Source organism: Prunus mume, linkage group LG5 (assembly GCF_029339155.1).
Source record: "Prunus mume cultivar Tortuosa linkage group LG5, ASM2933915v1, whole genome shotgun sequence".
Classification (NCBI taxonomy): Eukaryota; Viridiplantae; Streptophyta; class Magnoliopsida; order Rosales; family Rosaceae; genus Prunus; species Prunus mume.
Genome location: NC_142702.1, coordinates 6,830,472 through 6,855,964, shown reverse-complemented (window position 1 = coordinate 6,855,964; position 25,493 = coordinate 6,830,472). Strand labels below are relative to the sequence as shown.

At 36.3% G+C, this 25,493-nt stretch overlaps 3 protein-coding genes and 1 pseudogene across 5 annotated transcripts in view; 1 reads left to right on the top strand and 3 right to left on the bottom strand.

Annotated features, from left to right (window-relative positions):
* The window catches only part of LOC103343431 (putative disease resistance RPP13-like protein 1), a 73,049-nt gene extending 59,623 nt beyond the window's left edge, over nucleotides 1-13,426 (bottom strand). Inside the window, exons 1-3 of one of the 2 annotated variants that reach the window (XR_016126949.1) lie at nucleotides 13,395-13,426; nucleotides 12,946-13,176; nucleotides 12,071-12,289 (exon numbers count right to left, since the gene is read on the bottom strand). The gene's annotated coding sequence lies outside the window, so the exon portion shown is untranslated. The other variant, XR_016126948.1, reaches the window with a different exon arrangement.
* Nucleotides 4,555-5,187, top strand: LOC148916753 (uncharacterized). Its single transcript, XM_089052276.1, has one exon. It carries the CDS (start codon nucleotides 4,555-4,557, stop codon nucleotides 5,185-5,187), a length of 633 nt encoding a protein of 210 aa, XP_088908402.1.
* A 904-nt stretch (nucleotides 13,427-14,330) lies between the features above and the next one.
* On the bottom strand, nucleotides 14,331-15,167 carry LOC148916752 (putative disease resistance protein At3g14460). Its single transcript, XM_089052275.1, has one exon. It carries the CDS (start codon nucleotides 15,165-15,167, stop codon nucleotides 14,331-14,333), a length of 837 nt encoding a protein of 278 aa, XP_088908401.1.
* Nucleotides 15,126-19,495, bottom strand: LOC148916751 (putative disease resistance RPP13-like protein 1 pseudogene; annotated as a pseudogene). Its single transcript, XR_016126950.1, has one exon. The product of XR_016126950.1 is annotated as a putative disease resistance RPP13-like protein 1 pseudogene (transcript).
* Between the last annotated feature and the right edge of the window lie 5,998 nt (nucleotides 19,496-25,493).

The following is a 25,493-nucleotide window of genomic DNA, read 5'->3' as shown; positions in this document are numbered from 1 at the left end:
TGTATTTTATTGTGTAGAATTAGGAGATTTGGTATATATTTCCTATTTGTACCCACTATGTATGTAGTATATTATATACATCCTTCCTTGAGAAAATAATAAATATATGAGTTTAAACCCTAATTATTTTGAGAAAGTCCTGAATTTGCAGGAACCAACCTTGTTGCACTGCACCTGCAAGGAAGCAAAGAGAAAAGCCCCTCCAACCAAAGCTCCAGTCATGTTTCGATTCTTTGCAAAGGATTATGGATCTTCTTGTTCAGTTTTGCAGCAAGTTTTGAAGGGCTATTGAGAACTTGAGATATTATGTGACTCAATATTTCATTGACTTGGAGTATTCGAGTGAGATCATTACTCCCAGATACTTATGTTACAAAAATAATCAAGAACCCAAATGCTTTTCTAAAGCGGATGACCCTACACGGTTTCTTTGACACTGTTAATTTTCTGTCCTTAAAGGAGCATTACTGAGGAGCCTCATTTATATAAGAAGTCACATCACATCATTTATATAATAAGCCTTGATCGTAATAATTAAGTTGTTTTTATATATTTACAAACAACTAACATTATGTTGTAAAGATTAATAATTAATAATTAAGTTGTTGGTCATTTACTATATAACATGTACCAATAGAGAAACGCTCAAGCGCCAAGTCGTAGACCTCCAATCCGCCAAGAATGGAGGATAATCTCCAATCCGCCAAGAATGTATGCATCCATATTCCATAGGGATAGAGAAATAACGCTCAAGCGCGAACCGATTAATAAATAAAACAACTCTAATAACTCATTTAGGCCCTTATCTTTTTTCTTATTATAGAATTTTTCTATTTAAACCCTACATTTTTCTTTATTCACCCTAATACTTAAATCATTAGGCTCTTAAGTTTTATTATTGTGTAAAAAGACAAAAAAAAAATGTCATCCAACTTAATTCCTAACCCTAATACATCTATGAACACACCCCACACACCCTGACGGGTTTGGAATTCCTAATTACTATAGGATTCTCAGATATTTAGGTTTGTTTTCTGTTTCAAATATGTCCCTACTATGTTGGGAGACTTGTTTTACTTTTTTAACTATTTCCTTATGCACGTTACCACGTTTTTGTTAGTATCACTAGTAAAATATCACCCTTGAGCAACCACATTTCGCGCGACGAAAAATTATTCGTCGCTACAAACCTTGCGCGACAAAATTTTGCCCGACGAATTGTTTTTCGTCGCGCAAAGTCTTGAGTGACCAAATTTTGAGCGACGAAAAACTATTCATCGCGCAAAGTCACTTTGCTCGATCAAAAACAATTCGTCGCGCAAAGCACTTTGCGCAACGAAAAACAATTCGTATCGCAAAGCTACTTTGCACGACAAAACAATAAACTTCATCGCACAAAGTTACTTTGCGCGACAAAACAATAAACTTCATCGCGCAAAGTCCTTATAAAAATAAATAAAATAAAAAAATTATTTTTTAAAATATTTTTGTTAGAAAATATATTTTTAAAATTGACGATCGAATTAGTTCATTGTATTCATATAGGGTCAAAGAGTGTAGCTGTAAAAAAATCATCAAAATCGGAGTTAAAATAACCGTTAAATCGTGATTTTTCATTTATAACCGTCGAAAAGTTTTGTTCCATTACTTGATCTCTGAATATTTATTTTTTTGATTTTTGGCGTATATAATCTCGAAGTATAAACAAACAAGTTTCACGGTTGGATCGTTGAAACTATTTTCGTAGAATGTGTATGCCATCAAAATAATATATTTACTAACAATTAAGAGTTTATTTATACTTTTGTTAAATATAAAATAAGATTTTGTGGTATCCACTAGTGTAAATATTTTAAATTGACGATCAAATTAGTTCATTGTATTCATATAGGGTCAAGGAGTGTAGCTGTAAAAAATTATCAAAATCGGAGTTAAAATAAGCGTTAAATCGTGATTTTTCATTTATAATCGTTGAAATTTTTTGTCCCGTTACTAGGTCTCTGAATGTTTATTTTTTGCGATTTTTGGGGTATACGTTCTTAAAGTATATACAAACAAGTCTGACGGTTGGATCGTCGAATGGTGTGTGTATATATATATTTATTTACTTATTAAGTAGTTTTAAATTTATTTATTTTGTACGTATAACAATTAAGAAATTGAATAGTATGTACATTTATTAAGTAGCTTTAACCTTATTTATATTTTAAATCGTAAAATAAAATAATTTTATTTTTTTATTATTCATAGCAATTATTTTTATAAATATCGTGCTACGAACCAATTTTTCGTCTCTCAAAAGTTTGCGCGACCAACAGTTCGTCGCGCAAAACTCTAAAAATTTGGGTGGGTACCAAAAATGGGACGCGGGATTTTTTTAAAAAATTAGACTTTTGCGACCAATATTTTGTGTCGCTCAAAACTTCTTGCGACCAATATATATTTTCGTTGCACAAAATTTGGTAGTACCAAAAATGGGACGCGAGAATTTTTTAGACTTTTGCGACCAATATGTATTTTAAATCGCACAAAAATTTCAAAATTTGGTAGTACCAAAAATGGGATGCGGGGATTTTTTTATTTACTTTGGGACCAATATGTCTCGTCACACAAAACCTTGCGCGACTAATATTCCAATATTTTTAAATCGCGCAAAAATTTCAAAATTTGGTGGTTACCAAAAATGGGACGCGGGATTTTTATTTTTATTTTTATTTTTTACTTTGCGCGACCAATATGTTTCGTCGCTCAAAACTTTGAGCGACCAATAATCCAATATTTTTAAATCACGTTTCGTCGCGCAAAGTGATACGGTTTTAAAAATGAAAATAACTCCTCCACCATTTTCTCAATGTCTTTCTCTTACCTCTCCTCTCTCTTTCCCACTCCCCAAATCCCACCATTTCTCTCACACTCACTCTTCTCACTTAATCTCTCATCATCTCTCTCTTCACTATCTCTCACTCTCACACACTCTCTCATCTCTCTTTTCACTATATCTCACTCTCACTCACTCTCTCATCTCTCTATCACTATCTTCTCTAATTCTCTCACACTCACTTCTCTCTCTCATTCTCACTCACTCTCAATCTTGCCAAAAGGTATATTCTCTCCAAATTTTAAATTTTTTTCATTAATATGTGTTTTTGGAGTTAATTTTGAGTTTGTGTGGGGAAGGGATTGAAGTTTGGGTTGGATTTGTGGTATAACAATTTTAGGGGAGATTATCCCTTCTTTTTTTTTTATTGTTATTTGACCTTTTTTTTAGGGAATCATCAAGACTTTGACGGCTAAAGTTGAGGATTAGGAAGCTATCAAAACATATCCACCACCACTACCACCACAATACGCTTGTATTAGGATTTTATTATTGTACTTTGTTAATTTATGTGTACATTTTGAATACTATATATATATATTTATTGGATAATTTGATCACTATTTTTCATATGTAATTTTATTTTGAATATGTCAATTTAAATTAAAGTAATTAAAAAATATCATACAATTAAATTAAATTTAAAAATTCAAAATTCAAAAAAATTAATATCAATTTAAATTAAAGTAACCAAAAAAAATCATACAATTAAAATAAATTTTAAAAGTAAAAATTCGAAATAATTATTATTAAAGAAATAATAAAACAAAAAGTCAAAAACCAAAATATTTCGTCGCGCAAATATTTGCACGACATTAGTATTCGTTGCATAAAACTCTAAAAATTTGGGCTGGTACCAAAAATGGGACGCGGGAATTATTTTTAAATTTTTTCGTTTTCGCGCAAAACTTTGCGCGACCTATGTTTTTCGTCGCGCAAAACTTTGCGCGACAAATATTTTTTCGTGTAAAGTCCCTTTGAGTGACCAATGAAAAACTTCATCGCGCAAAGTCTTTTTCGCGATATTTGCAACGGATTCTGTGCGACGAAGTTTTTGTCGCTGAAATTTGTGCGACTACAATGTATTTTGCGCGACGAAATTCTCTTCGTCGCGCAAAGTGTAAAATGTAGTAGTGTATGAATCATTGGCTGTATTTCAGCTGTTTGTTAGTTCATGTAAGGCTATATAATAGCCAAAGGTTGCTGTTCAATAATAAGTCATTCAATCCAGTTCTTATGTTTGAGTTCTTTGCTTTCTTGTTCTCATTCCCAACAAATTGGTATCAGAGCCCCCTTTGGCCTGAGAAAAAGAAGCCGCAACTTTTGAGTGATTTCCAAACACAGAGAGAGAGAGAGAGAGAGAGAGAGAGAAGAAGAAGATGACCTTTGAAGGAAATTTTGTGCAACCATCCATTCCACGTTTTGATGGTCATTATGACCATTGGAGCATGCTTATGGAGAATTTTCTTCGAAGCAAAGGGTATTGGAGTCTGATTGAAACCGGTTATGAAGAACCGGTGCCAGGAGCACGACCTTTATCTGAAGGGCAGCAGAAAGAGTTAAAAGCATTGAAGCTCAAAGACCTCAAGGCCAAGAACTATCTTTTCCAAGCGATAGATAGAACTATTCTGGATACGATCTTGGAGAAGGATACATCAAAGAAAATCTAGGAGTCCATGAAAAGGAAATATGAAGGCAATGCTAGAGTGAAGCGCTTGACTCTACAAGCCTTGAGAAGAGACTTTGAAACTCTCGAAATGAAGGTTGTTGAAACGATTATTGATTATTTTGCTAGAGTCATGTCAGTAGCAAACAAGATGAGAGTGTATGGGGAAGCTATGACTGATGTTACAGTTTGTGAGAAGATTTTTAGATCCCTTACCAACAAATTTAATTATATAGTATGTTCGACTAAGGAGTTTAGGGACATGGATGCACTCACTATTGATGAGCTTCAAAGCTCACTCATTGTGCATGAGCAAAAGTTTCACAGGAGCAGTGGCATTGAGCAAGCTTTGAAGGTGACAACTGATGAAAGGGTTGGAGGCAGAGGTCATGGAAGAAGCAATTACAGAGGAAGAGGTCGTGGAAGAGGAGGTCAGGCATTCAACAAAGCTGAGGTGGAATGCTTCAAGTGTCACAATCTTGGACATTTCCAGTATGAGTGTCCAAAGTGGGATAAGGAGGCCAATTACACAGAAGTGAATGAAGACGATGAGATGCTTTTGATGTTATATGCTGAATCACATGAGGTAAAATGGAATGATGCATGGTTCCTTGACTCGTGGTGTTCTAATCATGTGCGGTAATCGAGTATGTTCACCAATCTAGATGAGAGCTTTCTACATTCAGTAAAATTGGGAAACAATAGTAGAATGAATGTGGTTGGAAGGGGATATGTGAAGCTGCTATTGAATGGAGTTAACCATGTTGTACATGAAATGTACTATGTTCCAGAGCTCAAAAATATTCTCTTGAGCATAAGACAACTTCAAGAAAGAGGCTTGGCAATATTGATTAAAGAAGAAGTCTGTAAAATCTATCATCCGATGAAGGGCTTGATTATTCAGACTATGATGAATGTAAACAGAATGTTTATACTGCTAGCTCAGACTCCAGCCCCTACAAATGCTCAGCCAGAAAGATGTCTTCATACAATCTCTCAAGATCTCTCTTCCCTTTGGCATCAACGATATGGCCACTTGAGTTACAAAGGTTTGAGAACCTTGCAAAACAAGAAGATGGTTCATGGACTTCCTTAGTTTCAAGCTTCAAACACAACATGCACGGATTGCATTGGCAAACAACACCGAGATGACATTCCAAAGAGAAGCATGTGGAGAGCAAGTCAGCCATTGGAGCTCATTCATGAAGACATTTGTGGGACTATTTCCCCTATATCCAATAGTGGCAAGAGGTACACATTATGTTTTATTGATGATTATAGTCGTAAATCATGGGTGTATCTGTTGACAGCAAAGTGTGAGGCATTGAATTGCTTCAAGCTTTTCAAAAAGATGGTGGAGAAAGAGAAAGGGTTGTTTGATAAGTGCTTGCGGACAGATAGAGGGGGGAAATTCACTTCAAATGACTTCAATGATTTTTACGAACAAAGTGGAATCAAGAGACAGTTAACCACTGCATATACACCACAACAAAACGGCATAGCGGAGAGGAAAAATCAAACCGTGATGAATATGGTCCGTTCCATGCTGTCTGAAAAGAAGATTCCGAAAACATTTTGGCCGGAGGCTGTGAATTGGACTTTCTATGTTCTGAATAGGTGCTCGACATTGGCAGTGAAGAATGTCACACCACAAGAGGCGTGGAGTGGAGTAAAGCCCTCAGTTGAGCATTTTCGGGTTTTTGGATGCATAGCTCATGTTCACATTCCAGATGCAAGAAGAGGTAAATTAGATAATAAAAGTTTTGCTTGTGTTTTACTAGGAGTTAGTGAGGAGTCCAAGGGGTATAGATTGTTTGATCCTATAACTAAAAAAATTGTTGTGAGTAGAGATGTTATTTTTTAGGAAGAAAAACAGTGGGATTGGGGAGTGAATTTTGAGGCGCAAATTTTGTTAGACTTGGAGTGGGGAGAGAATGAAGAAAACAATGAGGGTGAAGAAAGGGTGAGTGAAAATGGAGATGAAGATGGCAATGATGATATAGGGGAAATAAGTGAGAGTGAGGGCAGTGAAGAAGCACAGGGTAGAGAAGTAGGAAATTCTAATGGGCCTGATGTGAATGAAGGGAGAGTGAGATGTCCTCCTCTTTATTTGAACGATTATGTTAGTGGAGATGGTTTAAGTGAAGATGAGGCACACATGGCACAAGTTGTGGCAACTGAAGATCCTTTTCATTTTGAAGAAGCAGTGAGGAATGTGAAGTGGAGAGCTATGGACAGTGAGATCAACTCCATTGAAAAGAACAAGACATGGACATTAATTGAGTTGCCTGCTGGAGCTAAAAAGATCGGTGCCAAGTGGGTTTACAAGACCAAGTACAATGAGCATGGGGAGATTGACAAGCACAAGGCACACTTAGTAGCTAAAGGCTACTCATAGAAGCACGACATAGACTACACAAAGGTCTTTGCACCAGTGGCAAAGATGGACACGGTGAGAACGATCATTGCATTGGCAGCACAAAATGGTTGGAAGATTTTTCAGTTGGATGTCAAGTCAGCATTCCTTCATGGAGAGCTAAGTGAAAATGTTTATGTTGAGCAACCAAGGGGTTACGAGAAGAAAGGCAAGGAGCATTTGGTCTACAAGCTACACAAGGCTTTGTATGGATTAAAACAAGCTCCATGAGCTTGGTTTAGTCGGATCGAAGCACATTTCATCAATGAAGGCTTCCAGAGGTGTGACAGTGAGCAAACTTTGTTTACAAAGAGGAATATAGAAGGAAAGATTGTCATTGTAAGTATCTATGTTGATGATTTAATTATTACTGGTAATGATGAGGATATGATGTCTGAGTTCAAGAGTTCTATGTTAAGAGAATTTGATATGTCTGATTTGGGAAGCATGAGATTTTTTCTTGGCATCGAAGTACTTCAAAGAGCAGATGGTATCTTTATATGTCAAAAAAAGGTATGCACTGGAAATTCTGAAAAGATTTGGGATGCTAGAAAGCAATGAGGTGAATAGTCCGATTGTTCTGGGCTTTAAGATCAGTAAAGATGAAGATGGAATCACTGTGGATGAGACGTACTTCAAGCAATTGGTGGGAAGCTTGATGTACGTTACTGCCACAAGACAAGACATGATGTTTGTCACCAGCCTCATAAGCAGGTATATGGCAAAACCAACTGAGCTTCATCTACAAGCTGTAAAGAGAGCTCTTGGATATCTAAAGGGGACTGTGAATTATGGAATTCATTTACAAGAGAGGTGGAGATGGTAAATTGCTTGCTTTCACGGATAGTGATTATGCTGGAGATATGGAAGATAGGAAGAGTACAAGTGGCTATGTGTTCTTGCTAAGTTCTGGTGCTGTGTCATGGAGTTTGAAAAAACAGCCAATTGTTACAGCATCTACTACGGAAGCAGAGTTTTTAGCAGCTACACTGTGTGCGTGTCAAGCAATTTGGATGAAAATACTATTGAAGGAGCTCGGGCATAATGATGAAGTCTGTACTCATATCAAGTGTGATAATAGCTCAACCATTAAGCTTTCAAAGAATCCTGTGATGTATGGTCACATCAAACATATCGATGTAAGGTACCACTTCTTGAGGAATCTTACAAAGGAGGGTTCGATGGCTTTGGTTCATTATGGGAGTGTTGATCAAGTGGCAGATGTAATGACCAAACCACTGAAGGTTGATGCGTTTCAGAAGCTTCGGAGCCTGTTGGGAGTTTGTGAGATTGCTGATGTAAACTAAATGCTTGATGGCAGTTAGTTTAAGGGAGGGAATGGCGGGTTTAGGATTCCTAATTACTATAGCATTCTCAAATATTTAGGTTTGTTTTCCATTTCAAATAAGTCCCCTACTATGTAGGGAGACTTGTTTTACTATTTTTGACTCTTTCCTTATGCACGTTACCATGTTTCTGTTAGTGTGAATCATGGGCTGTATTTCAGCTGTTTGTTAGTTCATGTAAGGCTATATAATAGCCAAAGGTTGTTGTTCAATAATAAGTCATTCATTCCAGTTCTTGCGTTTGAGTTCTTTGCTTTCTTGTTCTCATTCCCAACACACCCCACCACTCTTTATATTAAGTTTTAGAAAAACACAAACTCCTCTACACCTTTATTTTATCAAAGATTATTGAAGAGAAGTTTGTTTTATCTAAAGATTTATGACCCTTTGTTGTTTGGAATTTAAAAAAAAACTAGTAAAGTATAACTACCACCCTCTTTTCCCATTTTGAAATATGGGATTGGAATATGAAATTCTATTGTATAAATATCAAATCAGACAATAGAAATATTAATTTGTTAGGTGGATCAAATTGACATATAATTTTGATTTTTTGAAGTAGCAAGATGCTCTGTTTGATTTATGTTCATGTGTTTACTAATACCATCTCCAGTAGGGTATTCATCCATCGTTTTTCCAAGTTCATTCTAAAAATAATAATTCATTTTTAAAATAATAAAAAAATAATTCTGCTGCACATTTGACAACATTGTTTTTATCTCATTAAGTAATGTGAGGGTGAGGTGAACTTAGAGTAGTGAGGGTAAGATAGCGGGGGTGTGGGGTGTGAGGTTGATGAGTTTTTTATTTTTATTTTTTCTTGTGTGTGTATATTTAAGGGTAGTTTGGAAAGAAAGTGGGGCTTTCTTAGAAATTGTGAAAATTTGAATCAAAAGTTGGGGTGAACTTAGAATATAAGGTGAACAAAGAAAAGTTTGGGATTTAAATAGAAAAACTCTGTTTTTTATTGTATAATAAATGTTCATTTAGCCAATCATAATTCCAGTCCCTAAATTAAATTCAATAAAAATGATTCAATTTCATTAAGGGGTAAATGACAGCGTTTCCTCGCACTCACCAGCGTGCTTGAACTCCTGCACTTCCTTAAAGCCTACCCATGGCTTCACCCAGACTTTGGCTCCGTAAAGCCTCTTCTTTCTGGCATCGATGGTCTCGATCGTCAGATGGTGTAGAGTGCTAGAAACCACTGCAAGAATTTCAATTAATTGCTTAATAATCTAATTAATTAAAATTCTAGCATAATATTGAAGAAATGGATTTCAAGGTCGGTGTCCCATGGTAGAGAGAAGGAGGAAGGGGGAATGGATTTCAAGGTGAGCAAGGTTGGTTGGAGCTGCCAGTGACACATGGGATGGGGAAGGCGATCTATTTATTTTTTTCAATTTTAATTGTTTAAAAGATATACAATTTTTGTTATAATGAATTTTTCATGTTTAAAATACCCTAGAAAATAGAAAGACTAAAATACCCTTAAAATATATGGAAAATTGAATGGTGTTAAAGTTAGATGACCAATCAAGGATTTTGAAAAATTAAAGTGACATTTCTCTTAAATTTTTCTTTAAGATGACAAATTGAAACTGAGGTATAAGTTTAGGTGATATTTCTCCAAATTGAAACTGAGGTATAATCATATAGCATTTGTCTTAAAATTGTTGAGCTTTAGCAAGCAAAACATACATTCACTCATGGAAATAAGAAAGAGAAGGTATAAAATATTTCAGTGCCAATTTAGTTCCATGCACAACAATTTTAATTTTTAAGTGCAAATAAAATGTGAGTGCATGTTTATTTACTTGTTAACGCTCAAAATTTTTAAGAGAGATGTTATGATGAGTTGTGCATGTAGCTCCTACTTTTAATATCCCAACTCCTAAGTGTCTTCTAATTTGCTTAAGTGAAGGCATAACAAGGAAGATTTCATGGTAACAAGGAAGAGAAGGGTCATAACAATCTATAAAAACAGAACATGGAAAAAATGGTAACATGAGTAGCCCATCCCATAGCTTAGACAACCTCAGAAGATTTCATATTGAACTTCAATGACCGTCTGCTTGTCAAAATTCTTGAAATGTATGGAAACATTGAATATATGTAACATTCGACGAAAATGCGATAATGTGTATAGACAAAGCTTTTGTTGGAAACAACAATCAGTATCAAACTGGCTACCCTTGAAGGATTCATAGATAAAGCTATAATCTTTCAATGCGGGACAAGAGGAAATTGAACTTCAACAATACGAGCTTTAACAGGTTTAAGTACACAATCCATGGCTGTCTTTGAAGGATTCATAGACAAAGGCCAACAAACTGGCTGCATATGGCATTACATAGAAAGTAACTTTCAACAACATCATCATCCGATAAAGTTTTCTTGCAAGAAAACCAAACGAAGACGTGCCCCCCAAGGGTTTAACATCAGTTTATCTTGTTTGAGATGAAGAATTCTTCATCAACACAAAGAGAGCTTTTCCATGTGGTCAGATCAGATGAAGGCCACCCCTCCAAACACAAATGAACTATCTGCAGGACAAGATAGCTCTGATCAAAGAGCTAATAGAAAGCATATAATAAGGATGTTAAGTTTATTGCTGTCGTTAAGTATCCCTTTAGTAAAAAACATGTGCCCCTTCCACTGCCGTCAAGGGACCTTGTAAATTATCAGAAAGATTAAGATGGATGGTTCCGAGCAACGGTCTAGTGCAAAGAATATAAACAAAGGTGCCAACTTTCAAATATAAAAAAGTAAACTTACTTTTCTCTTTTGATTTCACTAAGGTCAATTGGCAAACCTCCACACAATCACCTGCAAGATCGTGTGATGATGGTCAGTAATGAGTAAACCTGTAAGCTTCATAATACAAGGAACAGAGATTGTGAGTGAGTGGAGCAATACCTTGGAGAGATCTCAGCCCTATGTTTTCTGCTACAGCTTTCATTCTTTCTCGAAATCTTCAACTTCAACACATCAGAGTATGCATTTCTTGAGTTTGTTGGAAGATGATAAGGTCATTCTACCACAAAAGAGCATGCAATGCGCTTTAGTTTTCCCTAAGAATCAACAAGTGAAAGAAGGAGGGCTTCCATTAGCAGCAGTTACCTTGAAATCTCAAAATACACAATCCATGCCAAATTGGGTCAAGTTGGGGTAGTTCCCATTGGTAATCTTACGCAGAGAGTCTAGAGATACAACAAAGAAAAAAAATTCTAATGAAATGGAACTGTAGTTCGAATAATTGCAGCAAGCAAACCTTTCGGATGTGAAAGGCACAGAAAAGGACCAACATAATTTTACCTTCATGTGTTTTCTCATACTTTTCCTCATCAGATTTTGAAAAGCCAGTGAGGATTTCAACTCGATTGCTTTCCATTTTCATGCATCTCTCAGCTCAACAAGATACTCCTAAGTTCAAGACATTAAGAATTGGTTCATTAGTTTGCCCCAACTCGTGTAGCTTCTGAAAACTAATTTCCAACCAACAAGTACGTACAATAAAATAGATATGAAAGAGACACTGAAAAATGCATATTCAATTATCAAATGTTATAATCAATGTCACGGCAATTAGGTAGATTTATATGAATCCAATTTGTGCTTTGTTTTGAATTTGAATCATAAACATCTAGTTGTGTAATACTTTCTTAACATACCTGAAAAGTTTTTGAATTGGAAATGGCATCGTATCAAATAGGAGCACGAACAGGAACTTTGTCTCTAGTAATGAGAAGTTGAGAACAGACCTGGGCATCCATCATATATTTCTAATTCTTCAAGACATTATTCCATGTTACGAGTAGTACTGGCCCTTTCATCATGTAGAACCCCACACCCAGACGACAAGCTAAGTCTTTCAAGCAAGTAAGATGAGAAGGCAAGCTTCCTCTTAGTTTCAGACACAATCAGGTCCTTGAGATGAGGAAAATCTGGACACCGGCCTTCTGGTCTTCCTTCCTCCCACTCTGGCAAATGAGTAAATCAGATGAGAAGGCATTGTTATCTATTACAACAATGAGGAAGCAAAATAAACCAGGGAGAGTGCAGACCAATTGTTTGTTTATTGCCCATAGTATCTCAAATTTGTGGTATGTATTATTCAGGAAGGCTGGAGTGAGTTGGCTAACATCAGAAAGGGAGGAATAGGATGGTTTTCGACAATTATAAGGGGTTGGGGATGGAAGAGCTTCCGAATAGGTTGAGGTTCCTATCTTCACCTTGAGCATTGGTTTAATCAGAATTCATGGATGGAAGGCAGCTCAAGGATAATTTCTTTGTTAAAGCTGTTACAGTTGTATTTCTCTTAAGATCAGATCTGTTCCTGTTCTGTGAAGGACGAGTACTTGTTCACTTCTGTGGTATTTTACTATCTTTTTTCAATAAAAAAATGTTTCTTCTAATTAAACAAGTCATTAATGAAGTGTGCAGCATTAATATTCATTGCATAAGGAACACTTATGTGATTCCCTACCGGAGGAAAATCATAAATGACGTTTCCTCAACGTCGTCTGTCCCAGGTTATTCATACATATGTACACATTTTCATCCATCTCAAAGGAAACTCATAAATGACGTTTTCAAGTTATTACGTAGGGAAAGGAATTTTATGATGAAAGATTACCTAATCATGAATGGACAGTGATGCTTGTTATGTTAGATTGAGATCCGTTTACCACATTGTCCAAATGCTGGTCTCTTGCTAGAGCTCCACCTTGAGAACATTTCCTTCCCCTTATTTGCCGCAATTTGTTTGTCGAAAAACAAAAATCCATATACAATGGTAAAACTCTCCCCGGGCATGCTTGCCTACACAAGTTGCTTTGACCTCCAAACATGGGAAAGTTTCTCAAGTCTGCAAGTACACATCCAACATTTCAAGTCTCATCAAATAGAACTTTGTAGCTGAAAGAATGATTTGTGGGACGGAAAAAATATTTCATTTGCAGATAAGATATTATATGCATATCTACACAATCATAAAGCTACTAGGTGATGAAGCAGCAGCTGGACCAGGGAGATGGGGAAAAGGAAAGTTACCACCTTTGAACCATGCGACTAGTATAAATTTACCATGTCAATCTTTTCAGTTGAACAAAACTATTTGGCATGTGTGTAAGATAATACAATAACCGCTGGTAATAAATTGTTTTTGTTACTGCTGATTTTTATATTTAGAAAGTGCAACAAATAGAAGAACAATCTTACAAACGTCAAAAGCACGTCTTCAAATAATGCATATATTCTTCAAATATTCGATTGTCGGAAAAATAAAAATGAAATACATGAACTATTCGGAAATTGATTCTCTGATATTTTTTTTTAGAAAGCGTTAGAAAGTACACCTCCAGATCTTCCACAAAAAGATCTAATTGCGACTTTCGATTTGACACAACCTCAAAACAGAGATCAAACATCCTAACAATACATGAAGAAATTTAAATACAGTAGAATCTAAAAACAGAGGAAAGGAGAGAAATTACACATCCCAACATTTATAACATGAACAAATCTAAAAACAGAGAAAAGGAGAGAGATGACAAACAAAGCTTAAAATTTTTTGTAATTGATGAATGATTGAGTTTTTGTGTGTTTTTCTGGAAAATGATTCTGATCAGAAAATACCATGAGACCAGTAAGCAGCAGTGACAATGTAATTCACAAAAAGCTGGGAATGCATGCAATTAGAAATGAGATGAAATATTAATGGAGAACAAAAAAAAAAAAAAAATGTGCTGAACAAATGAATATGAATTAAATAAATAAAAATGTGCTGAACAACATAGAGCATGCATGATCTGGGAAGAAGCATTCGATGCAACTGCAAAGGTTAATTGGATGCAAAATTGATGGCAAATGATTTAAAATGTGTATTTCGGTTTATTTGGATAGTGAATTTCAGTTTTTGTATTGAATTAGAAGAAAAGCAGTTAAAGCGGTTATTTGAAGTACATACCTGACCAAAGTTAGTTTAAATTTGTCTCTATGTGAGAGAGAGAGGTCGTATCATCATATGATGACTTCAGCATTTATCCGGATGCAAGGAATGTGAGATATGCTGTCCCAATGATCTTCTCCCGTCTTATTCTGATACCTTTTCTCCAGGCCAGAACAATTGTAGATTCTCAGATAAGAAAGAGATGGCGGTAGACCCTCTTCTGGCAGGAATTGGAGACTCGGACAGTCATAAATATATAGCTCTTGAAGAGAAGTGAGGTGTTGAAGGGCTTCTCTTGGCAGGAATTCCAAACTTTTACACGCAGTAATAGATAGACTTCGAAGAAAAGTAAGGTGTGCAAGTCCCTTTCCATCCAAAGATTTCAGAGTTGATAATGAAGAGATACTGAGAGTGTGAAGAGTGGTTGGGAGCAGCTGTTGCTTGAGCAACGTCTCCAAGATTTCATCACTTTCCCTGCCACCAATTCTAAATTGTTTAAGCGAGACAAGTGCTTGCAAACCCCAGTTACCGTAGTCTCCCACTGATGAAGATGAAGCCCTCAGTCTCTCACAATTCTCAATACTAAAATATCGGAGGTTGGGAGGCTCCAGATTTGGAACGTCGCTTATCTTCAAACTTTCAAGGGCTGTGAGGGTGTGAATGCGTTCAGGTAATGACTTCAACTTCTCGCATCTGCTGAATTCCAAATCAGTCAGGTTGGGAGTGGGCAATCCTCCCTGGGGAAAACACTCCAGATTTGGACAGCTTGAGATTCTCAAATTATTGAGATGACTGAGATTCTCGACCACTTCTTCGTCTTCAATCAAGCAAAGCGATTCCAGATTCTCACAATTCAGAATATTAAGTGTCGTCAATTTGGGAAAAATGCCCAAGGGGAAGGACCTCATTGAATCACAGCTATTCACTAGCCACAAAGAGAGAAGCGATGTTAATTGTGCCAACATCTCAAGAGGTAGGAATTCTAATCTCCTACACCTGTATATCTGAAGTGAAGTCAACGAAGTGGGTAGGCCATCTTCAGGGAACGACGATAGGGTTGGACAATTCGCGAGACTCAAACTTTTAAGTCGATTGATGTTGGGCAAGCACTGTATGTCATTAAAACTTCTAATGTAAAGTCGGGATAGGAGCTTTGTCTCTAGTAATGATAACAGACCTGTTTGGCATCCATCTTCTATTTCCAATTCTTCAAGAGAATTGTAGTTGAGACTAGTACTAGTACTAGTACTAGTAGTAGCAGTGGCCCTTTGATCATGCAAAACTCCACACCCTTCCATGCAAAGTTTCTTCAAGCAAGGCAGATCACAAGGCAAGCTTCCTCTTAGCTTTGGACACTCTTTTAGAATCAGCTCCTGGAGACGAGGAAAGTCTAGACCTCCACTTCCACTTGGTACCCACTCCTCCCACTCTGCCATCTCCTCAAACTCCAGCCTCTCCAGCGATTGAAATGGCTGAAATGGCTGACCATACAACTCAGGACCTAACGTCCTAAGAAATTTCATCTCGCATATGAAGAGCTCCTTAAGAGCAGGTAGCTGTCCAAGCGGTGGCAACTCGAAGCAATAATGACAACCTACAAGGCGCATAACTTCTATTTTATTGAAGGCAGAGTCTCCCAACCAGTTTGGATAGCTGGTCCCGCCATAAAGTTTGATGGTCAATTTCTCCAAATTCATGCAAGGTTGGAGGTTGTCAAGTACATCTCTCACCTTCTCGGAATGATCGGCATCTTCGGAGACCCATGCCAGCCGTAACTCCTTGAGATCTTTTTTGTTCTTCAAATTAGCTTGCAAGGCATCCCTACCATCAACCACATTATTAAGCTTCAAAATTGAAAGTTTTCCTCCAAGATCGGACAACTCCCCCAATTCGCCAATAGTCAATCCAGTAGATTTCCCCACAACAAAAGTAGTCAATGTTCTCAAACTTTTTAGTCTACCCATTTGCACCGGCATCTCTTCAATTTGAGTTCCACTACAATCAAGATGCCTCAAGTTAATCAATTTTCTCATGTCTGCAGGCAATTCAAAAAGAGACCGACAACCTGCCAAATGTTTGTAGACTATAAAGAGTGCAAACTGTAGAAGGCAACCTTTTGATTTGAGTATTAGAGAGATCCAAGTAGCGCAAATGAATGAGGTTACCAATAGAATTGGGTAACTCAACTATATTATAATATTTTGACAATGTTAGCACCCGTAAACATAATAGAGATGGCACTAACTCATGTAAAACCCTTTTACTTACATAATTTTCATACCATTCTCTTCTTAGAGGTAGGAAGGTTCGCAAATGCTTAACCTCATATAATGGCTCAAATTTCGCAGCACAATCAAATTCGCCTCCAGCATATGACAAATGCCGAACTCTTTTCAAAACTTCATGTGATTCTTTCCCTTCCCATCTCAAACAGGATTCCTTTGACACAGACATAGCCAAGTCATTGATGAGATCATGCATTGTGAACTTCTCATTTCTTGATCTTTGAAAAAATGATCGTGACAATAAGTCATCAAAGTATTTCTTAGTGAGCTCTTCCATTCTTTTCTCACTCTCAGCTTGTGGAATTAAACTTTCTGCCACCCACAGTAGAACTATATATTCTTTTTGGAATTCATAGCCCTTCGGAAAAATTGAGCAATAAGCAAAACATTGTTTTAAATGAGTTGGGAGATAATGGTAACTCAATCTTAAAGCTGGAATTGTATTACATTTTTCAGGAGGCAGCTCCCAAATATTGCTATTTAGTATGCTATTCCATTTCTCATAATTTGTGTTGCAACGCAAGAGGCCTCCAAGTGTTTCTGCAGCTAAAGGTAAACCATTGCACTTAGAAGCAATTTTCTTACCAACTTCTTCCAGCTCTAGATGTGCACTTGAGTTTCCATTTTCGAAGGCGTGTTTTGAAAGTAACAACCAGCAATCCTCATCAGACAGCTGTTCCAAAAAGTGAATCGGAACGGTGCGCATGCGATCTGCAACACTTTCGTTACGTGTTGTCACAATGACCCAACTTCCACTTGCCCCGGATGCAAAAGGACGTTGCAAGACACTCAAATCACCATAGTTCTCATTCCAAAGGTCATCCAATACAAATAAAAATTTCTTGCCCTTTATTTGTTGTCCTAGCTCAACTTGAAGAAAACTCAGGTCTTTATTATCGTAAGCTTTTGAACTGACTGACTCAAGTAGGGTTTTAGTTACCCTAGTAACATCGAAATCTTCCGAAACATAAGCCCAAGTTCTAAGATTAAAATGCTCTTTCACTTTGTCATCATTATAAAGGAGCTGAGCGAGGGTTGTCTTGCCAACCCCGCCCATTCCCACTATGGTGATGACAGATACATCCTTGTTGCTTGCTTCATCAGATAACAAGAGGTTCATCAGCTTTTCTTTATCTCCATCCCTACCATACACACAAGATTCATCCACCAAGGAAGTTGTTGGAGTTCTTTGAGAAATCTTCCCCCCAACAACACCTTCTCTGAGGCCAAGCACATCCTTTTGTTTTGCAAGGTGTTCTAATCTATCAAACAACTCTTGAATCCTACGATTCATGCCTTGATAAAATGGATTAAGAGAAGTAGAGAGGAAGTTCCACACCTGAGTTTTGACGGTTCGATATTCAGCTTCCACCTTGCATCGCAGAACTTCAGCATTTATCACATCCAGAAGGTCATCCGCATCAAAGACAGCATCTTGAAGCTCATCAAGCCACTTTTTGACGTAAGTGTTCGTGAACTGCTTCTCCTCCGCGTCATTAAGCACTGCATTGAGGCTCAATAGCGTTATCTTCAGTTTCTTTACAAGCGACTCGTCCAGTTTCTTTCCCCGGAACAAGTCCCTGAACTCACGAGAACCAATCTTCTCGCACAGCACCTGCACGGAAGCACAGAGAAAAGCCTCTCCAACCAAAGCCATGTTTTTGGTTGTTCTCCGATAGTGCAGCTAGCAGAACTTGGAAATACAGGTAAGGCAGTATGAAAGCTTTTGTGATTGTAATTTTATATTATGCATTTAACAAGTACCGTATTGGTTGGCTGTCTTGTCAGTGTTCGAGTTTCTTTGCCCTCACTATGTGACGGTTCGTCAATACCATTAATTAATTCAAATTGTGTATGTGGGTTCTTGGGACCCACACGGCCTAAGGAATAATACGCTGGTTTGGACTGTTGGAGAGTGGTGGATTACTCGAATGCCGATGATCTCTCTGTGACTACGGCATATTTCAATAGATGAGGTAGAGGGAAGAAAAGTGGTGGTGTATTGGTCATTGTGGTAATAGAGTGATCGTGTAAGCTGGTCATTGTGGTGGGAACTCATACGTGGAAAATGACTGAAATGTTCAAGTAGAACTATCAAGGCGGGGCATGAAATTTGAGACAAATAGTCTAGAAATCAAGATTATTTTTTTGCTAAATTAGACCCAGTTAATGTTTTATTATGAAGAAAACGATAGATTTCAGTTTAATAGATATAGTGCAACATGTCTTGATCCCTGACAAGTGCCACGTGGTATTCCAGTACTACGGTATAATTTCTCCAATACATTAATCTCCTCCTATATTTGCTTCTCTCCATAGAGATCATTCATAGAATGGAGCTAAAAAAATGCTAGAACATTGTAATTGTAACGGAAAAATATGTAAACTTCATCAGCTATTAAACTTTAACACTAACCTTGTTCTGCCATTTGATTGAACCCTTGAAGTAGAGAGATCTTTTCTAAGATAACTGACTGCAATATTCTAGATAGGTTGAATATCTTGATGAGTTGTGTGTATCGGCTCTTAGAGGGAGCTCTTCTATTTATTGGTAAACAAAGCTGTCGTCCAAATTGTAGACGACATTATTAAGTCTAAAGAGGGGGCCTCCACGGTGAGAGGACCTCCTGATTTCAAAGCTTTTTTTATCGTCTAACTCCTGATTTCAAAGCTTGCGACCAATCGAAGCACTTTGCCCCTGCTGGGAGCAGAAGGGACCGCGTTGAAAAAGTTGGAAAGATATTTACGTCCTTTTCTTCTACGAACTGTCACAAATGGCTTGTCGCATACGGCATATGCGTCAGATTGACAATATACATGCGTAATCTCAACATTAATTGGAGTCCTTCTGTGGTGCTTCAGCTATACAGGTACAGCCACTCACATGGCGGTGTTTTTAAAACAAGGGAAAACGGTTGTGTTGGTTAACACGTTAAAAGCAAGGGGTAAAATTGACGCATGACTGATTTCTCTTATTCACATGCTTGAATCTTGAGAAACCTCTTCTTAGAAATCCCAAATTTATTTGATTTCTTCTATTTCCCCAAATCTGATTCACCTTTGATTCATTAAACTTCAACTATTATTTATTATGGCTTGTACTAAATCTCTGGTTGCTGCCCTTCTACTAAATCCAAATGGAGCAGATGCACACAAAGTTGCAGTCATGAACTAATGAAAACTTCCATCTCCTGCGAAATATGTGAAAAATGGAGAAGCTGGGATGGGTTTGATTGATTTTTGGGTTTAATTGATTTTTCATGTTCGTGTTTGATGGAGCTGTGTTTGATTCTTGATGTCTTGGTTTGATTGATCTTTGATGTTTGTGTTTCTTTTAGACGGGAAGAGAGAGAGAGAGAGAGAGAGAGAGAGAGAGAGAGAGAGAGAGAGAGGGAGGGAGGGAGCTGAGGGAATGGGGGAAGGGGGAGAGGTGTCGGGAAGGGAAGGAGGGGATGGGTTAGCTATTTTTAGTGGATGGGCAATTTGCTACATTCAGAGTCATTAATCTATACAGAGTCATTCCGTTTTTGCGTCATGGTACTGCAATTGCATAGTCTTTTTACAATTATCCAATTATTATGAGTAATTACATGTAAGTTCACAGTATGTCTTGAAATTTTATATGCAATTATTTTGCAATGGATGTGCAATTGCACAACAATTCTAGGACATGCATTAACAACTGAAACATCAACAAAGGCGTTGTCTCTTTGAAATTCCTTCCACTATTTGGAAATTGCATGGTTGTCAATACAAATGCTAACGACACAAGTTATGTTAAATTACACATTACTCATATCGCAATTGAATTTGTAACTCACATCCTAAAGTCGAATAAGTATAAGAAATCACTATTACACTTCATAACTTAGACCCTAAAGCCTAATAAGCATATAATTTAAATAAATAAATAAAAACCCCTTAAATATCAACATACCATCCATTTGTATCACTAATAATCCTATCGCTCAAAATAAGTGACCGATTAATTGGATCTCCATTTTTCTTGGCAAAAAAAACTGGCTCTCTTTTTTAATTGTTACATATACTATATACTAATTAAAATATTATATTTGACTAAAAGAAATTAAAATATTATATAATAATGTATAGATACCCATAGAAAAGAATAATTAGACTATCTATATTATATTTAGACCAAAAAAATAAAATGAATATAACTAATGTAGGGTTTAACATTGCAATTGAGAGCCATACTGTAAATCTAAGCTATTTACTGGAGACCTGAATCCAATTTCTTCACCTTGCAGAGGTAAGGTCAAGGATTAAAATATCAGTCATGCAAATAATATCGGGTCTCCAATTTATGGATATTTTGGGAGATATATTTTTATTGTTTTAGGTATCGGGAAAAAAAAGAAGACAAATATAGGCATTGAAACACATAATTTTGGTATAAAACTTTCATAAATGTTATATACATTATCAATGAATGTATTGAACAAATAAAACTCAAAATTTACTAATAATAAGATATACATATGATGAAATATAAGTAGTATGTAATGCGCATTAATAAAAAAGTTTGAAAATAAAATGTTGATTATAATGAATAAACCATGCATAAATCCATAGTTTGTTTTAACATTGGATTACAATTTAGATAAGTGTCCATCTACATAAATGAAGAGCTCCAATGAGGTTCAAACAATGAGGAACACCATCTAGATTCATCCAATAGTCATACCAAGTCACATAACCCGAGCAATTTGTAAGCTATGTTTGAACATGGTGCACATAGGTCTTTCTTGAGCTCCCTACTGTCTTTCCATAAATGAGATAATTAGGATTAACCCAACTAGTAGGAAGGGTCTGCCCTGGAATAGTGCAAGTGGCGCCAATGCACAGGGTCCCTGATTTTTGAGGACCCCTTAATTTTTTTATTTTATATAATTTATATTAATATTATAACAACTGTATATATACTCCAACGTGCAACAAATTGACACAAAAACTTATTCAGTGGAGTTGGTTTCTAGTGCATATCCCTTGGTACAAGGCTTACGTGAAAATTTTTAAGAACAAAATTTTAAATAGTTTTAAAAAAGAAGCACGTGAAAAATATAAGGGGAAAGATCCAATTAAATTAACAATAGTATATATCACACCCATACACTTTTTCTTTTAAAAAATAATAATAATTTCTTCGACTCAAAACAAAACAAAACAATAAAAAAAATAAAAAAATCATGTCTTCTTCTTTCTCGTGAACTCTTATTTTTTTCTTACCGAACATTCCAACATTTAAATTTATCAAACATACTCAACGAATGCAACCTTTGCGTTCGCGTGAAAAAATAGTGTGCTTGTTTGAAAAAGAAAGTTAGTGGGATCCATTTTCCCAGGGAATGGGCAACTTTATTAACGAATGCAATCCTTTCGTTCGCATGAATAAATATTCCGTTTGTTTGAAAAAGTAAGTTAGTGGGGTCCATTTTTTCGGGGAACAGATAACTTTACTCAACAAATGCAACCTATGCGTTTGCGTGAACAAATAGCCCGTTTGTTTGAAAAAGTAAGTTAGTTGGTTCATTTTCACGGGGAACGGGTAACTTTACTTAACGAACACAACCTCTGCATTTGCGTGAACAAATAGCCCTTTTGTTTGAAAAAGCAAGTTAATTGGGCCCATTTTTCAAGGAAACGGGCAACTTTACTCAACGAACATAACCTATGCGTTTGCGTGAACAAATATCCCGTTTGTTTTAAAAAGTAAGTTAGTTGGGCTCATTTTTCTAGGGAACGGGCAACTTTACTCAACGAACGCAACCCCTGCGTTTAGGTGAACAAATAGCCTGTTGTTTGAAAAAGTAAGTTAGTTTTGCCCATTTTTCCGAAGAACGGGCAACTTTACTCAACAAACGCAACCCCATCGTTCGCGCGAACAAATAGCCCGTTTGTTTGAAAAAATAAATTAGTTGGGCCCATTTTTCAAGGGAACATGCAACTTTACTCAACGAACATAACATCTGCGTTTGCGTGAACAAATAGCCTGTTTGTTTTAAGAAGTAAGTTAGTTGGGCTCATTTTTCCGGGGAACGGGCAACTTTACTCAACGAACGCAACCCCTGTGTTTACGTGAACAAATAGCCCATTGTTTGGAAAAGTAAGTTAGTTTTGCCCATTTTTCCGGGGAACGGGTAACTTTACTCAACAAACGCAACCCCTGTGTTTGAGTGAACAAATAGCCCGTTTGTTTGAAAACATAAGTTAGTTGGGCCCATTTTTTTGGGGAACGGATAACTTTACTCAACAAACGCAACTTTACTCAACGAACGTAACCCCTGCGTTCGCGTGAATAAATAGTCCGTTAGTTTGAAAAAGTAAGTTAGTTGAGCACATTTTTCCGAGGAACGGACAACTTTACTCAATGAACACAACCCTTGCGTTCGTGTGAACAAATAGCTCGTTTGTTTGGAAAAGTAAGTTAGTTGAGCCAATTTTTCCGAGGAATGGATAACTTTACTCAACGAACACAACCCTTACGTTTGCATGAACAAATAGCGCGTTTGTTTGATAAAGTATTTTAGTTTGTCCAATTTCCCGGGGAACAACAAAATTTACTCAATGAGAGCACCCCTTGCATCCTTGAAGTAAAATACCTTGTATGTTGAGTAAATCATGGAGTTCGTTGGGTAATTTGGTCAACGGACAACATCATTTACCCAACGAATGAGTCGCTTAGCGTTCGTTAGGTAGGTTTGTTGGCATAAATTACTGAATATGACTTTCGTGATTTACTACTAATTTAACCCAATGAACTATTGGGAATAAAATTGAACTTTGTTGATTATCTCCAATTATTACTATATTGTTAATTAAAAATAATAATAATATCATACATATGATTGTTGATACAAATATAAATTTAAAAACTTTCAACAAAAATTATTACTTAATGGTCGATTGATTGAGCCACATTGAATTGACGAAAAAGAAAACTGGACTTTTTCGATTATGATCAATGCCCAATTGATAATATATGACCATGAATGTTTAGGAAATGAAGTGGAAGTATGAGAAGTCTTCTTATATCCAATCTCATTGCATAGCCCACATACGAATCATATTCCAAGGATTATTGTGCTGTTATGATTGTAGACTAAATATAATAGTTGAAAACAACAATTTTGCCCATAAATGATGGTGAAATATCTAGAAAAGAAAGCAACATCACATATTTGGCTTTAGGGCATATATTTAACATCCTTTCATATTATTTTATTTTACATAATTCAATTATGTTTAACATATGAAATGACCAATTTGCCCTCATATTTAATGACAGATTGGACGAAATGTTAGGGAATTAAATGGCAGGGGAGACATTGGAGATAAAGACATTCATATCTATAATTTTATAATAAAAAAATGTCATGAGATAAATTAAAAATTGGATACTAGTTCAGGGACTAAATCAACAATTTAGCCATGTTTAATGGTTTTTGTGGGCATATATCACATTTTTGATAGCACATGTATGCAATTCTCAATTTACAATATGCATATGCATATACTTGTATGCAATTCGTAGCATCTATGTGCAATTATCATTTTACAATATGCAATTGCATATATATGTACGCAATTTCGTAACGTCTGTTTGCAATTCTTGGTTTACAATATGCAATTGCATTCCGGCCTTCTTTTGATTTTTAACTTTTTTCGTTTTTACTAGAAGGCTCATTGGCTCACACTCTTATAATGTATGCAAAGATCACCAAATTTCCTCTTTTTGGCTAGAGGGCCTCTTTTTCGTGTGTGTTCATTTGCATGACAATACGAATAATCTACTACTACTTAAAAGCAATAGAAAATTAAATGTGATATCATCTATTTTCTCTAACCAAAACTACATGTCACATAAATAAGAAATAAGATCTCAAAAAATAAACAGAGACAAAGAAAACACTTCACCTAAAATATTTTGTAATACGTTTAGTTCAATTTATAACTTGTAGAGTCACAAATGTTAGCCCCTAAATATTAGGCTCTCAGAAAAAGGTGAGAATCTCACCAAGTATGCATGAAAAGTCCAAGTGAGCATACCCTTTCCTGCAAATGAGACGGAGATAGAGAGGGAGATTATTTAAACACTATAATGGTATCTCAAAACACATATTTCAGTGTAACAAAAATGCACTTTTCTTAACTGCTCTTTTCCTGAATCCTTAGCCAGAGCAACCAATATATAGCAGTTACGGCAATCATAGCAACCAATACCGATCATGAACATCACATTTGAACCATGCACTTACAGATTTAGCAATACAATCTTTGAAATGGTAATGGAAACCCAAGACACTTCACCTAAAATAAAAATAAAAAATTCATGTCTTCTTCTTTCTCGTGAACTCTTATTTTTTCTTACCGAACATACCAACATTTAAATTTATCAAATGAACACAACAAACTAAACCTCTGCGTTTGAGTGAAAAAATAGTGCATTTGTTTAATGAAGCATTTTATGAGGTCCAGTTTCTCGGGGAACGGCGAACTCAATGAACGCACTCCTTGCGTTTGCCTGTTTGTTTGAAAAAGTAAGTTAGCGGGGTCCATTTTTTCGGAAAACGAGCAACTTTTCTCAATGAATGCACCCCTTGCGTATGCGTGAATAAATATCCCGTTTATTTGAAAAAGGAAGTTAGTTGGGTCCATTTTCCAGGAAAACGGGTAACTTTGCTCAACAAACGCAACCCCTGAGTTTGCATGAACAAATAGCCAATTTCTTTGAAAAAGTAAGTTAGTGGGGTCCATTTTCCCTGGGAACGGGCAATTTTACTCAATGAAAGCAACCCTTGCGTTTGCGTGAACAAATTGTCCGTTTGTTTGAAAAAGTAAGTTAGTTGGGACATTTTTTTGGGGAACATGCAACTTTACTCAACAAACGCAACCCCTGCGTTTGAGTGAATAAATAGTGCGTTTGTT

Excerpts from the sequence above, each read along its gene's own strand:
- LOC148916753 (XM_089052276.1), top strand. The coding sequence starts at position 4,555 with ATGAAAAGGAAATATGAAGGCAATGCTAGAGTGAAGCGCTTGACTCTA.
- LOC148916752 (XM_089052275.1), bottom strand. The coding sequence starts at position 15,167 with ATGAGGTCCTTCCCCTTGGGCATTTTTCCCAAATTGACGACACTTAAT.